The following is a 15,904-nucleotide window of genomic DNA, read 5'->3' as shown; positions in this document are numbered from 1 at the left end:
GTGATGCTTGGTTTCTCTGCAAAGATTCCTAATTTATGCAGACAGGTACTCGCGCCGGAATTTGGCTGATTCCATTTACTTCAGTTCGGACTTTGCGGCTTTGTGAATGTATACTTTTCCCCCAAGTAACGCATATTATCATGATGTTTATCTGGGGTTCTTCTTTTTATCTGTATGATTTATGAATTTGTCCATTATTCCAGTTTAGAGAGTTTTGTAATTTTCCGCACTGAAGTTGGTTCAGTGCCTTCACTAGGACCATTGTTTTTGTATCCCACTAAATAAATATAAGTTTTTACGAAATTTTATCTATTGTAACAGAAAGCTAAAGGTCGTAGCTTTAATTTTATGTATTGTTTGTTAGGATTGGTTATGTATTTGTTTAAATAACGTAGGGTAAAGCATGTGTAAGAAACACAGATTCCGTGTTTGACAGTTTCTGGCTGTATTCAAGCGATTTTTATTCTCGCCGGACGGCGCTTTCGCTGCAGACCGCGCCGGGGCTATAAGTATAGGCCGAACACCGGCATAAGTATCGGGGCGGGGACGTAGCGCGCTGGCTTTGTAGCCAGTTGGTCGCTATCAGCGTGGGTTCGATCCCCACGTTCGGCGAGAGATTTATTTCTCGGAGTCAACTTTGTGCAGACTCTCTTCGGTGTCCGAACACCCCCGTGTGCACACATACGCACGAAAAAGATCCCACGTTCACAGCGAAAGTCTCAGGGCTTGGAAAACACGAAGACACGCATGCATTATCTCTCGTCTCCGATTATCATGATCGTATTTCGATACTTTGACGAGACAAACCCAATGCTGGTGTGTCGAAGAAGACAGCCACAGCGGGCTTGTTCGAATCAAAGTATCACACCATTATCTTCAGCGTATTACCAATACCTGTACTGTCCCAATATAGATCAGTTGGTCTAAGAGGACGTTAAACCCGAATAGTCAGTCGGCATAAGTATTGATTTGCTCCTAGCACCTGAACACGACACTACACTTGCTTTGCTGTCTACGGGTTTCGCCTTCGGCCTCTACGTTTACTTGCATTATTTTCTTGAATAAAAAGTTGAAACAAGACGCTTGGACTTGGGCTTCGATTCTACTATCATCAATATCAATATGAGGCTTATATCGCGCGTATTCCGTGGGTACAGTTCTAAGCGCAGGAATGTATTTTTATTTTTTTTATGCAATTTATATCGCACACACATTCAAGGCACAGGGATTTATTTATGCCGTGTGAGATGGAATTTTTTTAACACAATACATCACGCATTCACATCGACCAGCAGATCGCAGCCATTTCGGCGCATATCCTACTTTTCACGATCTATTATTCCAAGTCAGACGGGTATTTTGGTGGACATTTTTATCTGTGCCTATACAATTTTGCCAGGAAAGACCCTTTTGTCAATTGTGGGATCTTTAACGTGCACACCCCAATGAAGTGTACATGAAGGGACCTCGGTTTTTCGTCTCATTCGAAAGACTAGCACTTGAACCCACCACCTAGGGTTAGGAAAGGGGGGAGAAAATTGCTAACGCCCTGACCCAGGGTCGAACTCGCAACCTCTCGCTTCCGAGCGCAAGTGCGTTACCACTCGGCCACCCAGTCCACTCCTCCACTACACAACAATAAAAGAAAACATTCTTGCAGTGCTGACAAAGACTCGAAGACACGACACAACACTAACCACAAATCACAGAACAACAATAAAACTAAAACAAGTTTTCATTGTCCATTTTGCTCTAAATGTTTATCCCAAAAGAAGCGCTCTGACAAGACACATAACCCTGCTCCATCCAGACCAAAACGCAAGTTCAACCAGTTCGCACCCCATGCCTAACCAATGTAATATCTGTCAACAATGTTCTTGTGCTACTGTGCAGGAGCTATGTGTTTTAGCATGCAAGAAAATTGTTTTTCCAATATGGATGACTTTCAGAGATGGAAATGTACGATTGAAAAAGACAGCTATTCTAACTTTTTTTTAAAGTAGAGGCACCAAACAGACTTCTACATCTTATGTATATTATTTTAAATGTAACAGGTCCGGGAAGGCTATCATAAAACCATCTGATGAACCCATCTGATGAACGTAGCAGAGCGCTTAAAACGCAAGGTACTTGTAAAACCAATACTATTTGTACTGCATTCATGACAGCTTTCAATTCTTTGGAAGATGGGACGGTGAGGGTTATATACTGTACAGATCATGTTGGTCATGCCCTTGGGATGTGTCACCCAAGACTGTCTGATGATCTGAGAAGCCTGATTGCTGCAAGGCTACAACCTGGGATTGAGCCCCACAAACTTTTAACTGAAATTCGCAATAACATTACTAACATTGACAGAGACACTCTGGCAACACAACAAGACATCTTAAACATAAGAAAGCAGAAGAGTGGAACCGGCCCTTTTAAGACCTTAAAAATCTGAGAATATCAGGTCTTAAAAAAGAGGGAGTCTTAAAATGGAGGTAAATTTACAGAGGTTATGAACAGAACATCTGAAAAAACAAGGTCTTAAAAGGGAGGAAGTCTTAAATTGGGGGGTCTTAAAAGGGGGGTTCCACTGTACAATATCCCCCACATTCAAAAAGATGCTGCAGACGGTATGAGCACACACCTATGGGTAGATCAGCTAGCCACAGAAACAGACAATCCCATCATTTATTACAAACCACAGGGACAAACTAAGGACACTGACACTCTGCAGGAGAACAATTTTTTACTGTGTATTCAAACACAATTTCAAAGAGAAAAGATGAACAGACATGCTCACAAAATGGTTTGTATTGATTCAACCCACAAAACCACCCAATATGACTTTTTACTTGTAACTTTACAAGTTATAGATGACTATCAAGAAAATGTACCCGTGGCATGGGCTATCGCTAACAAAGAAGATGAAAAACCTTAACAGTATTTTTTACAGCAATTAAAGCTGCAAACAATGAGAAAGACATTCCAACCAGCCAGTATTTTTATGAGTGATTTAGCTCAAAACTTTTATAATGCATGGTATTCTGTATTTTCACTACCACAAAAACAACTATACTGTTCTTGGCATGTTGACAGGGCATGGAAGAAAAACACTGTTAAACTCATTGCTAAAAAGGAAGACCAGGCAGAGGTGTATGCATACCTAAAAATGGTTCAAATGGAGACGGACCCAGGGATCTTTAACAGACAACTGCAGGAATTTCTTGGTTTTCTTCAACTGAGACATAAAGCGTTCCACGATTACTTTTATCCTCATTATGTATGTAAAGATAAAGTGTTGCTTTGGGCAACCTGTCATCGTATTGGTTCCTCAGCCAATACAAACATGTATGCTGAGGCCTAGGCATTTCACAGAGTGTTGAAAACTGTATACTTTAATTCAAAACAAAACAGACGCGTTGATTTTCTGATACATGTCCTGTTCCAATATGCCAAGAATAATGTCTTTGAGCAGTTCATCAAAGCAGAGAAAGGTAAAGTAACCTTCCGCACTAAAGAAATAAGGAAGCGACATTCAGCAGCCATGGGTACAATTAAAGATGATTATATTGTTAACACTAACTTAGACACTGAGTGGCTTGTACGTTCAACAGATGAAGGCCAGCCATACCTAGTTACACAGTTAAACAACCAAGAGCCGTGCCAGTGCAAACAGTTACTGCAGTGCAGTCTGTGTGGTGTCTGTACTTGTACTTTTTCATGTCACGTTTATCTTATTCTCCATCATTTGCTGATTCCAAAAACATATAAATATGTTATATTTGGATTAAAAACAAGCTCTGAAAATTAAATATATAAAAATTATTATCAAAATTAAATTGTCCAAATCAATTTAAAAACACTTTCATCTTATTCCTTGTCGGTTCCTGATTCCAAAAACATATAGATATGATATGTTTGGATTAAAAACACGCTCAGAAAGTTAAAACAAAGAGAGGTACAGAAAAGCGTGCTATCCTTCTTAGCGCAACTACTACCCCGCTCTTCTTGTCAATTTCACTGCCTTTGCCATGAGCGGTGGACTGACGATGCTACGAGTATACGGTCTTGCTGAAAAATGGCATTGCGTTCAGTTTCATTCTGTGAGTTCGACAGCTACTTGACTAAATATTGTATTTTCGCCTTACGCGACTTGTTACTTTTTCGTCCGGTAGACACTCGTTTTCATTTGCTGAGAGAGAGCCGGGCGGCCCGGGGTGGAGCGTGGTTGTGTTTGTGTGTGTGTCTGTCATATATGCTGAATGTTGGGTTGGTCCGGTATACGTGCCTGGATATATGTCTTCATTAGTACGTATTGTGTTTGCCAGTCTTAGCATATAACCACGTTATGTCCCAAATAGTCACTAGTACTGGGGATAGAAAAACCGTGCCAAGTTAGCAAAGCGTTAAGTTTGCCACGTGGGATTTTTTGAGAAACAAAAAAACTTGAAGCTGAACTGACGTAGGCTATTTCATAACATGTTGTTACCTTGCCACAACACACAACTCTCTTTGAGTTCGGTTTTAGAGTGATAAAGATGACTGTCATTTTATTATATTTAGTCAAGTTTTGACTAAATATTTTAACATCGAGGGGGATTCGAAACGAGGGTCGTGGTGTATGTGCGTCTGTGTGTCTGTGTGTCTGTGTGTGTGTGTGTGTGTGTGTGTAGAGCGATTCAGACTAAACTACTGGACCGATCTTTATGAAATTTGACATGAGAGTTCCTGGGTATGAAATCCCCGAACGTTTTTTTCATTTTTTTGATAAATGTCTTTGATGACGTCATATCCGGCTTTTCGTGAAAGTTGAGGCGGCACTGTCACGCCCTCATTTTTCAACCAAATTGGTTGAAATTTTGGTCAAGTACTCTTCGACGAAGCCCGGGGTTCGGTATTGCATTTCAGCTTGGTGGCTTAAAAATTAATTAATGACTTTGGTCATTAAAAATCGGAAAATTGTAAAAAAAAATAAAAATTTATAAAACGATCCAAATTTACGTTTATCTTATTCTCCATCATTTGCTGATTCCAAAAACATATAAATATGTTATATTCGGATTAAAAACAAGCTCTGAAAATTAAATATATAAAAATTATTATCAAAATTTTTTTTTCGAAATCAATTTAAAAACACTTTCATCTTATTCCTTGTCGGTTCCTGATTCCAAAAATATATAGATATGATATGTTTGGATTAAAAACACGCTCAGAAAGTTAAAACGAAGAGAGGTACAGAAAAGCGCGCTCTTCTTGTCAATTTCACTGCCTATGCCGTGAGCGGTGGACCACGATTATACGGTCTTGCTGCGTTGCATTGCGTTCAGTTTCATTCTGTGAGTTCGACAGCTACTTGACTAAATATTGTATTTTCGCCTTACGCGACTTGTTTTTATTGTATTGCTGCATTTAACTTTTGTTGTATTGTATCGTATTGTATTGTTGATGGCCGCACTGAGGAGCGGTCATCTATTGCAATGCATTCGGAGAGGTGACATGTCTCGTTTTGTTACCGTTCTCACGAGATCAGTTACAGTTTTTTCTCTCTCAGTCTCTCTCTCTCTCTCTCTCTCTCTCTCTCTCTCTCTCTCTCTCTCTCTCTCTCTCTCTCTCTCTCTCTCTCTCTCTCTCTCTCTCTCTCTCTGTATGTATGTCTTTGTCTCCCTCTGAGTCTCTCCGCTTCTGTCTGTCTCTGTCTATGTGTGTGTGTGTGTGTGTGTGTGTGTGTGTGTGTGTGTGTGTGTGTGTCTCTCTCTCTCTCTCTCGCTCTCAGTCGCTCTGTATCTTATCTCTTTCAACCCGGCATGGGGCCCTTCAACATGTGACCGACTGACAAATCCACCGAACCCATTTTTTTCTTCGAGAGAAGTTTTAACAATCTCAAACCGTAACAGCACAGCATATCGTCCATACCGGCAACCAATTATTACCATGTCCCAAATAGCATTGGTTAAGCACATCACAATCTTACAACCACCACAACGAAGACCGAACATCAAAAACAAAATTTACATTGTATTTGTAACACCCTCTTCATGACGCTTTCATCAAAAACGATCACAAGAACATGCACCATGCGCCTTGCTCTTAACTTGAAGTTGCATAACCTACAACCCATGACCGCCAAACCGTCTCCTCTCTGTAACAGCAAAACTAGTCGTGAAACATAAGTAATCAATTGATCCACTTGAATATATTCACAACAGGGACCTATCACTCTGCTCAGTTGCATGTTTTTATGCGGCCTACGGATTTTCAAATACTCTGCAACACATGTGGGTGGCCGAGTGGTAACGCACTTGCGCTCGGAAGTGAGAGGTTGCGTGTTCGACCCTGGGTCAGGCCGCAATTTTCTCCCCCCTTTCCTAACCTAGGTGGTGGGTTCAAGTGCTAGTCTTTCGGATGAGACGAAAAACCGAGGTCCCTTCGTGTACACTACATTGGGGTGTGCACGTTAAAGATCCCACGATTGACAAAAGAGTCTTTCCTGGCAAAATTGTATAGGCATAGATAAAAATGTCCACCAAATACCCGTTTGACTTGGAATAAAGGCCGTGAAAGGTGAATGCTCGCCTAATAGGCTACTGAGCTTTACTGGCCGATGTGAATGCGTTATATATTGTGTGTAAAAAATGTCTGTTTGTCTGTCTGTCTGTAAAAAATTCCATTTCAAAACGGCAGAAATTAATATGTAAGCGCCTAGGGCTATATCTAGATTAGGCGCATAAAAATGATCAGAATAATAATAATAATAATGTAACCCAAATTCAACATGTGCCCGTACAATACCGCCGCTTCTTTTATGAAAACATTGCTTCGGCCATGTTGATTTTAATCATCAATCAATTTTCTTGTGTTGTATTGTATTGTGTTGTGTTGTATTGTATTGCATTGTATTAATGTATTGTATTGTATTGTCAGGTTGTATTGTAAACTGAAGATGTTAACGCCCAGAACCTTCATGTGGGTTTGAGTAGGTGTTAGTTTCTGTCTACGCTTATGCTATCACTATTCTTCCCTTAGCACTATTTGTATGAAACAAAACGTGCTTGTGTGTGAAATGGTAGTGCTTTTGTGTGTGTCAGTGCGTGTGCCCCCCCCCCTCCCCTCCCCCCCCCCCCCCCCCCCCATCTTTTGAGAAACTCACTCACTTTTTTTCATCATTTTGATTTGATAAAATGGAAGTCCGACAACATTGTTTTAATGTCTACAAGAACATGCTTATACATGTTTCACTTGCGGTACAGTGGAACCTCTCTATCAAGATCCTCCATTGTGAGACTCCCTCTTACTTAAAGGTCCTTGTCTGCATTTTTATACCGAAATCGCCATTTGACCATTAAAATGCAGAGTCTATTATGACTATTATCTACAAATATCAACAATACACCCCCTTTCGATCAGGAAAGACGAAGCCAGTGTAGCCGTTTGAAAATTCATTGTAGTATTCCAGCGTAGTACTCATAGTAGGATATCCTTATTTGGAAAATGCCAAGCGCAAAACTCCTCTCAAATCCCGTGCATTTAGTGCGTTTAAAAAAAAGCGTGGACAGCGCTCCAGTGTCAAACTGTTGCTGCACTTGTTTGGGCGTGGCTATAAGCATAGTGACATGAATTTGATTGGTCAGTATTTTTAGGCAAAGCACGTGTTCTCAGCAAACAGAAAACAAAATAGTGGAAGCGTGAGTCACGCTACCCAAAAATAAAATCTTTTTTTACATATATTTTTTTTCTATAACTTTTTCCCCCATGGTTCATTCATCATCTGACATAACTTTTGAGCAAAATCTAACCATAAGATTATTGAAAAAAAGCAAAAATGTAGACGACCACCTTTAAGTTAGGCCCTTTGCCCCCAGCGGAGCATAGGCCATTGACGACATTTCTCCATCGCACCCTGTTCTGGGCTGTTCTCTCCGCTTCTGCCCAGCTGTTGCCTTGCCTCTTCAGTTCTGCCTCTGTGTCATGACTCCCTCTACTATGTATGCATTTTCATTTTCTTACACCTGTTTTTCCCAGTGGCACAACATTACCCTCCATCAAATACATGTATGATTCCCTCTCTTTTATTACCTACTTATCTCAAGTTTTTTGAAGTCGAAAAGACACATTTTGATGACTGGCACAGTTTATTTTCCACATACAGTAGTAAAATTGTTTGTTTGATCACTCACTGTACTGCCCTGGACAGGCATGAGAATTGATTTGAAGAAAAATCTGTGAAAACTAGGGGGTTCAAGTTCTGGGGCATGATTACATTCTGTGCAATCTGGCATTCTGGGAATATGTTTCATAAATTTTACACAACAAATAAAACAACTGACAAAATTTAATTAATGCATGTTTCGTATTGCCAGTAATAAACAATCATTTCAATCCTTTAACTGAATTAATATTATGTTTGCAAAAAAGACTCACGCGGGAGTAATCTCACTGAATAAAGGGACGGTTTTATGGAGGACATTGGCCATTCTAGGCAGATTGTCTTTTTTTTTGGAGTTTTGTTCCTCGATTTTCTTTTTCCTCGGAAGAGTATTTTTTCTTCTCTGAAATGTGTAGCTTTTCTCGGAAATCCTCGGATCTGAGGAGAATTCCCATGCCTGCTGGAAATGTGTAGTATGTGAGATCAGGTAAGGGCCCAAACTGATCTGTATTCTGCATACTTCCAACCTTGGAGTATTAGGAGAAAGCTTCCAGGTGTCACAAACACACACACACATGTCTGGAAGTTGTTATGCTTTAATTCACACTTTTTCTTTCACACACACACACACACACACACACACACACACACACACACACACACACACACACACACAACTATCTGCAATTTCTGTTTTTCTTTTATTCACCTTTTTTTTCTTTTCTTTTCTCTCCAACACTGTGTGTTGCCATTTCACAATCTTAGAAAAATAAAAAAATTACAGTACAAGCAAGTCTCACCACAACTTCATACTTAAATAGTTTAACACATCAATTTAATTTCTCAACCTGAACTGCTGATAATTAGATCACTGTAAAAACACACATAGAGCATACTCATGACACAAATGTTATACACCTTATATTTTCTTCTGTTCTTCCAAAAGTTACATTCAACGGGGAAATGCTCATTGAAAGGTCTTTGATACTAGAAGTACACATTCCTTCAATAACACATACATGCATCTTTCCAATCATTCCTTTCTCCCCCACAACAATCACCCTTTTAAAAAAAAAAGATTCACTTCCAGTTCCACTTCCAATGAAAAATACAATAGAAAAATGTATAAATAAATAAACAAAAATAAATGAATAAAAAATAACAATAAATAAATAAATGAATAAAAATAATAATTAAAATTGAATGAATAAATAAATAAATAATGAAATACATAAATAAATAAAAAAAAGTTGTGTATCTTTGCATAAATAGAGTAAAGTACTTTAAACGTGACCACCTGAGCAAAACACATATGACATGAAACAGAAAAACAATAAATATGCTTCAAATTACATGTAGTCCTAGCATTTTGAATTTTCTAGTGCGTTTTTAACTGCCATCCAAAAGTCACAGAAAGTTATAGTTTTGATTGCAAATTTTTTGCGAAAAAGTCTAATTTTACACATGGCTGAAAATAAACTTTATTTTTTTTCAACATTAGAACAAATCTCTGACTGTGCAGCAAAACATATGCACTTGAAAACATTTGCAAACAACAACTTTTAATTCACTGTTCATCAAACCCTGTCCCCACCTTCCCCTGAAAGAAATTTTGTGCAGGAATGACAAAACTTCCCACAAATATTTTTAAGATAAAAGTTAAAAATCAGATGTTGGTGTAAAAACATGGTATGGGAAAAACAATAGTCATTACAATTGACATCAGGTGCACTTTCATCTGAAAGGCACAAAACAAACATATGTTAACCAAATTAGGAAATGCATGCAAGTTGGTAAGCGTTATTATCTAGTAACCTGCTGGTCATAGTCATAACCTTACTGTCAACATGTAAATGAAAAGAGCATCGCATGAATGTGTGGAAACAAATAAATCCTGCGATAAGCTTGTACTTTGCGTATCATTATTATCTGTGTAAATGTAGAGCGATTTTCCCTAGTTTTGCAAAGAGGGATTTTCTGATTGATGCAAAATTTGTTTGAAAATGGTGAGTGTTTGCAAATCATGCTGAGTCACCAAAACAAATGAAGGTAACTCAGACTGAAACTGGTGCTATCCAGTTTTGGAACTGATCGAGACCAGTCCACATCAAGGTACCTCAAAGCTTACACACTGGCGTTAACCAGTTTGCAATCTTTATTGATCCAAGCTAGTAAAAAAATAAGAGTCCTGATGTGCTACAGCCGTAGCACACACAGGTATCTTACCTCCAGGTAGCAGTAGAAAAAAAGAAAGGAAACTAAACTCTAAAATTCACGATGGCTTGACCATGCAAAGCTGATTTTAATTTTTTTAGTACTTTAGATTTTTTTTTCATGATTTCAGTTACTAACCCCATATTTATTTTTCCTTTTTCCAGTGCTACCCAGGTGTTGATTTTTAAATCAATGCATCAAAGTAAAATACGTACTATGCATATGATCTAATGTTGTACTTATAAACACCGCTCTAGTGCAGAAAACAGTGAAATATGTACACGTCCAATGTTACAGAAGTTAAATTTCAAAACCCAATGAAGCTGATCCTTATACTCTTAGTTTTATTTTTGTACAAGCAATTTAAAGAATTGCATATTTCTGCAAGATGAAATGGTTCATGAAAAAGAGTTTTCAAAATGAATACCAAAAGTAAAACACTATTTTTGTGGCAGTACTTGAATTGGGACAATTCTCATGACAACAGTTACAAATCAGAACACCTTTCATAGATCAGATTTGTTCACACAGCAATCAGTAGGTTTTAAAATAAAACTTCAGTGCCTCAATTTTAAGACAGTTGTTATGGGTTCTTCTAACCTTTAAATTATTTTCTTCTGCTTCTGCGTTCATGGTTAGAAACTCCTACGTACACTCGTGTTTTTTACACGAGTGGGTTTTTACCAGTATGACCCTTTTTACCCCGCCATTAAAGCAGCCAAAAATGATCCTTTCTGCTCTAATCACCATGAAAGACAAACAGTGTTTTTGGTTACTTCTCTTCTTCTTCTTCAGCGTTCGACGTTTTTGGTTACAAATCATGTCATCTTCAGATTATTTTTTGGTTTCTTTCTCTTTACTTTTCTTCAAGCATTCAACGCCTGTCCAAAAATTATTTTCTACCTAAAACAAATGTCTAAAAATGGAGACATAACCGACCCTACAGGTCCCCTCCAAGTCGCTCACAAATATACCGTACTACCTCTGTTTAGCGTACATTTACAGTGGCAGCATTTATTCATCATAGATGACCAAACAACTTTTTTCCCCAGTGTCATGTTACTACTGGGTTTTTTTCTTCTCTTTTGCATACATAATCATATCAGTGCAAGTGACATGAAACAGTTCAACAACAGCTTATATCATCAAAACCTTTAACTGCTCTCAAATGGAGGCAAGCAAAACAGTGGGTGACAAAACCTTCACAAACAAAGGGAGATAAGAAGTGGACCAAACACAGCGTATAAGACTCAATGGCAGACTGCAAACGGCTGTCTCTATGCTCTTAGTTGTTCCCCAAAACCATCGATCCAGGTCAGAGGTAACTCTGAGCAAGTCAGACAATGTCACTCTGTTCTGCTTTTCACCAAGCCTAGGTTAATCAGTCCAACCAAAACCTTCTCCATGGCAGCAATAAGCTACCTCTACATAACTGTGCGCAGCATGCAAATGCATGAACTGTCCGTTGCAACTAGTCCCGATGCCTGAACTTTTCATGCAACCAGTTATGTTTCTATCTTCTGCCAGAAAAGTTCTCCTTCCGCTCAAGTCAGAGAGAGCACCCTCACTTTATGGTAAAGCAGCTGTCCTCGGCAGTCAGTCCCCCCAGGCTTGATTGTGAAAGTCCCGTCTCTTTACTTTCCAGCCATCTTGGCCACTAAGATTTCCTTCATCTGTTTGGCCAGCCTTTCAAGGTCGACAACTCGTTTCTCCAGACGTGCGTTGTCAACAATCAGTCGTTCGGCCTCTCCCTCCATGTCGGTGAACTTCCTCTTGCGAATTTCTCGGGAACGCTTGGACGCAACGTTGTTCTTCTCCCTTCGATGTCGGTACTTGTCCTCCGTGGGAAACTGGGTGGTGTCAGAGGTGGAAGGGGCGGGGACGAGGAAGACTTCCTCCATGTCTTCCACAGACGTGTCTTCTGTCACAGCAGACGTTCTCTGGCGCTTGGCGGAGTAGTCATGGTCATGGCTGGATGATTTCACCAAGCCAACGTTCGCCGACAGCCGGCCGAGATCAGAGGTGTCCTCCACCTCCGCGAAGGACCGCTTCATGCCGCGCTGGTCGGGTTTTTCTTCCGCGTCAAGGTCAAACAGGAAGGTCACAGGAGCCACCGTCTTCTGATCCAAGAATGTGTTCTGGAAGAACAGAGAGAGGTTGAATAATGACTGAATTCAAGTTCATTACTGAAAGACAAGGTATGTTTAGTTTGAGTATTAACAGGGCCTGTACATGTAACACACAGATAAATAGGCTGAACACATTCAGTAAAAACAAGAAAAACGCACAAATAAACAGACACACAAACATCGATTGCAAATTTAAGCTATCCACTCATACTCATTTCTGTTGTTAAATTTGTCTTGTTCTGTGTTTCTTATATATTTCTGGTTTGTTGCTTTTTACATTTAGTCAAGTTATGACTAAATGTTTTAACATAGAGAGGGAATCGAGACAAGGGTTGTGGTGTATGTGTGTGTGTGCGTGTGTGTGTGTAGAGCGATTCAGAGTAAACTACTGGACCGATCTTTATGAAATTTGACATGAGAGTTCCTGGGAATGATATCCCCGGATGTTTTTTTCTTTTTTTCGATAAATGTCTTTGATGACGTCATATCCGTCTTTTTGTAAAAGTTGAGGCGGCACTGTCACACCCTCATTTTTCAATCAAATTGCTTGAAATTTTGGCCAAGCAATCTTCGACGAAGGCCGGACTTCGGTATTGCATTTCAGCTTGGTGGCTTAAAAATTAATTAATGACTTTGGTCATTAAAAATCTGAAAATTGTAAAATCATATAAATATGTTATATTTGGATTAAAAACATGCTCTGAAAATTAAAAAAATTATTTTCAAAATTAAATTTTCGAAATCAATTTAAAAACACTTTCATCTTATTCCTTGTTGGTTCCTGATTCCAAAAACATATAGATATATGTTTGGATTAAAAACACGTTCAGAAAGTTAAAACGAAGAGAGGTACAGTAAAGCGTGCTATGAAGCACGGCGCCACCGCTACTGCGCCAAACAGGCTCGTCACTTTCACTGCCTTTTGCACTAGCGGCGGACTACGTTCAATTTCATTCTGTGAGTTCCACAGCTTGACTAAATGTAGTAATTTCGCCTTACGCGATTTGTTGTTCTTGTATTTTAGTTTTAACACCATTTTTTTTAACATGATTTCAAGAGCAAAAAGTTATGAACTGACCTCTGACAAAAGAGCAGAGAGGTCAGTGAAACTGTCCAAGCTAGCGTCACCAAGGGGGTCAGCGAAGCCAGCGCCCAAGTCCTCAAACATATTCATGTCAAGGTCAGGTTCAAAGCTCTCGTCCAAGAGTTCCTGACCCACGAACTTTGAGGTCAAGGGCTGGACAGTCAAAGGTCTGGTGATCTCCGCAGAGTCACCAGTTCCACCTGTGAACAGACAGAAGGTGAGACTGCGGTGAATAATTGGTGAAAACTACCTAGTTGGATTGATGAAGGGAGAAAAATCAAAGAACACACACAACTGAACACAGAAACATCACAAGGAAAACAAAGGCATAGGTATGTATCATTGTGTGTGGGTGTGTGTATGTATGTGTGTGATTTTGAAGTACACTGAGATTAAACAGCACATGCTAAGTAAAAAAACAACAAAAACAATACCCCCCCCCCCAAAAAAAAAAAAAAACCCAACACATCTAAAAACAACAACAAATAACCCTAGGAAGTCAAAGTTCACAAACCAGGTATGTAAAAGGCGTTCCAGCGTTTCAGTTTGACTACATTCATAGTCAACATCAAGTTCTGTTGCTTACTTTTTAAGTTACCACAGCAGGTGTTACACTTCAAGTCTGAGTGTAGTGGAATGTGTTCACAGAATAGATAAAATCCATGTAAATTGTCAGAACTATCTGAACACCAAAGTGTAAACACATTCCCGTTTCAGCCTACAACTGTGATGTAGGCTTTTTCAACAAAGTTTTTGGTCACCGGTTAAAACCCACACATTAGGCTAACATGAACATGTGTGATCTGTCCCTGTTCAAACGTCGGACTAACGCCAGGGCAAGTTTGCTAGGAATAATATGGACCTTCTAAGTTGGGTCAACCATGTAAGGGACTATTTTTAAATTGCACTTGGTGGTGTAATATCTGCGGAGTTGAAGACACGCCCCTTAACCTGCGCGAGTGGCTAACCCGCTGGCTTTGGGTGCTAAAAATAGTACATGATGAAATCTCAAGCAAGCAGAGTTGCTTCGCGGAGGCCACAACAAGCTTCGCGGATTGACCTAGTTTAGGTCACATGGCGGCAGGACAGGCCACGTGATAGCTTAGCGACCGGCAACACCACAACAACACAGATATTAGTCCTAAAACTCCTAAAACTCGGACAGCATCCGAGACCTTTTCCTAAACTAAAGACATCAATTTTCGCGAATCAAATTACAACAGAGTTGCAAATAAAACAATTCTGACAAGAATGAAACGAAAATGTAGCCACAACACGTACCGAACAGGCCTAGAAACCACCACGCCCCCCTCTTCAAAACAACACTCGATCTACCTTCGACATCCGGATAAGAAATAATCGTGACCCACAAACTAAAGTCACATGACTCAGATTTACACTTTTAAACTGGCCGAAACTCACGCCGTATACAATTCAATAGGCGATAAAAAATGTTAAAAAAAATATGACGCAACAAGCTCATCACAACAAGAAGAGAAACAAAAATCGAACTCTCACCTGTGTTAAAAAGGCCACTCGTCATCTGTTGAGAACGTAGAGAAGTGTTGGATATCGTGAGGGGTGGCGGTGTTTAATTTGCCGATGGCTCCCCCCGCGATATCCAGCCAGTCAACCAATTCGTCGAGTGAGGAGGGGACACCGTCTCCAAATGGATCAAGTTCCTCATTGCCTGGCACCAATCCGAAGTCTTCGTTCTCTCCTTCAAACATCGTGCTCAATTCCGTTGACAGTTGTTCCAAAGCCCAGGGTTCGATCGTTGTATCGATAGTCGATTTGTTAGCCGTTGTTGGGTTGTTCCTGTGCGTGGTTAGTTTGGACGGTTCCGGATCTATGATGTCTGTCGTGGTTTCTTCGGACGTTTCACTCGCGGCCAGTAGGCTTGTCGCCTTTCGCTCCGACGGTGTCCCTCTTTTTCTGAAAAAAAGATGATGAAATAGTCAAGTTTAGTTATAGGACAGTCGTCGAGTCGATCAGAACTGACAGACATGCAAGACATAATCAGTAATACCAGCTAAGTTAGTGAAGGTAACAGTTAGAAACGGAAAAGTTCAACATTCCGCGTGATAAAATTTTATTTTGGTCGGCCATACCTGTCTACTTTCGTCCCCTCTCTTTTCGTTTGTGCTTCCCAAGCAGAGTTGCTGAGTGGTTTTGTGGTGCAATACCAGAAGTGTTATTTTTAGAAACTGAGTTCTTTTTGACCAATCAAAAGGCACAAAATTGACACGCAATCTAAGTTTAGTTTGTTGTTTCGACGTCACGTCCAACCAATGGAAACCAACATATGGCTGTTCCAGCTTAGCGCAAAAATATGTTTTTATTGGA

At 39.8% G+C, this 15,904-nt stretch overlaps 1 protein-coding gene and 1 long non-coding RNA gene across 2 annotated transcripts in view; both read right to left on the bottom strand.

The window, feature by feature from the left end:
* LOC138947244 (uncharacterized) overlaps positions 1-15,904 on the bottom strand; it is a 140,243-nt gene that overhangs the window by 97,302 nt on the left and 27,037 nt on the right. The window lies entirely within an intron of this gene.
* On the bottom strand, positions 8,814-15,759 carry LOC138947239 (transcription factor zip-2-like). Its single transcript, XM_070318675.1, has 4 exons — positions 15,670-15,759; positions 15,077-15,493; positions 13,553-13,758; positions 8,814-12,483 (listed from the first exon to the last, which is right to left on the bottom strand). Exons 2-4 carry the CDS (start codon positions 15,099-15,101, stop codon positions 11,980-11,982), a joined length of 735 nt encoding a protein of 244 aa, XP_070174776.1. The 5' UTR covers positions 15,102-15,493; positions 15,670-15,759; the 3' UTR covers positions 8,814-11,979.

This window comes from Littorina saxatilis, linkage group LG14, assembly GCF_037325665.1.
Source record: "Littorina saxatilis isolate snail1 linkage group LG14, US_GU_Lsax_2.0, whole genome shotgun sequence".
In the NCBI taxonomy this organism is placed as follows: domain Eukaryota; kingdom Metazoa; phylum Mollusca; class Gastropoda; order Littorinimorpha; family Littorinidae; genus Littorina; species Littorina saxatilis.
Note: the sequence above shows the minus strand (reverse complement) of the source record. Positions and strands in the feature narration are given on the sequence as shown.

Coding starts and splice junctions, on each gene's coding strand:
- LOC138947239 (XM_070318675.1), bottom strand. CDS start 15,101: ATGACGAGTGGCCTTTTTAACACAG. Junction 13,759..15,076: donor GAGTGGCCTTTTTAACACAG/GTGAGAGTTCGA, acceptor GTCTGTTCACAG/GTGGAACTGGTGACTCTGCG. Junction 12,484..13,552: donor TCTCTGCTCTTTTGTCAGAG/GTCAGTTCATAA, acceptor CTGTTCTTCCAG/AACACATTCTTGGATCAGAA.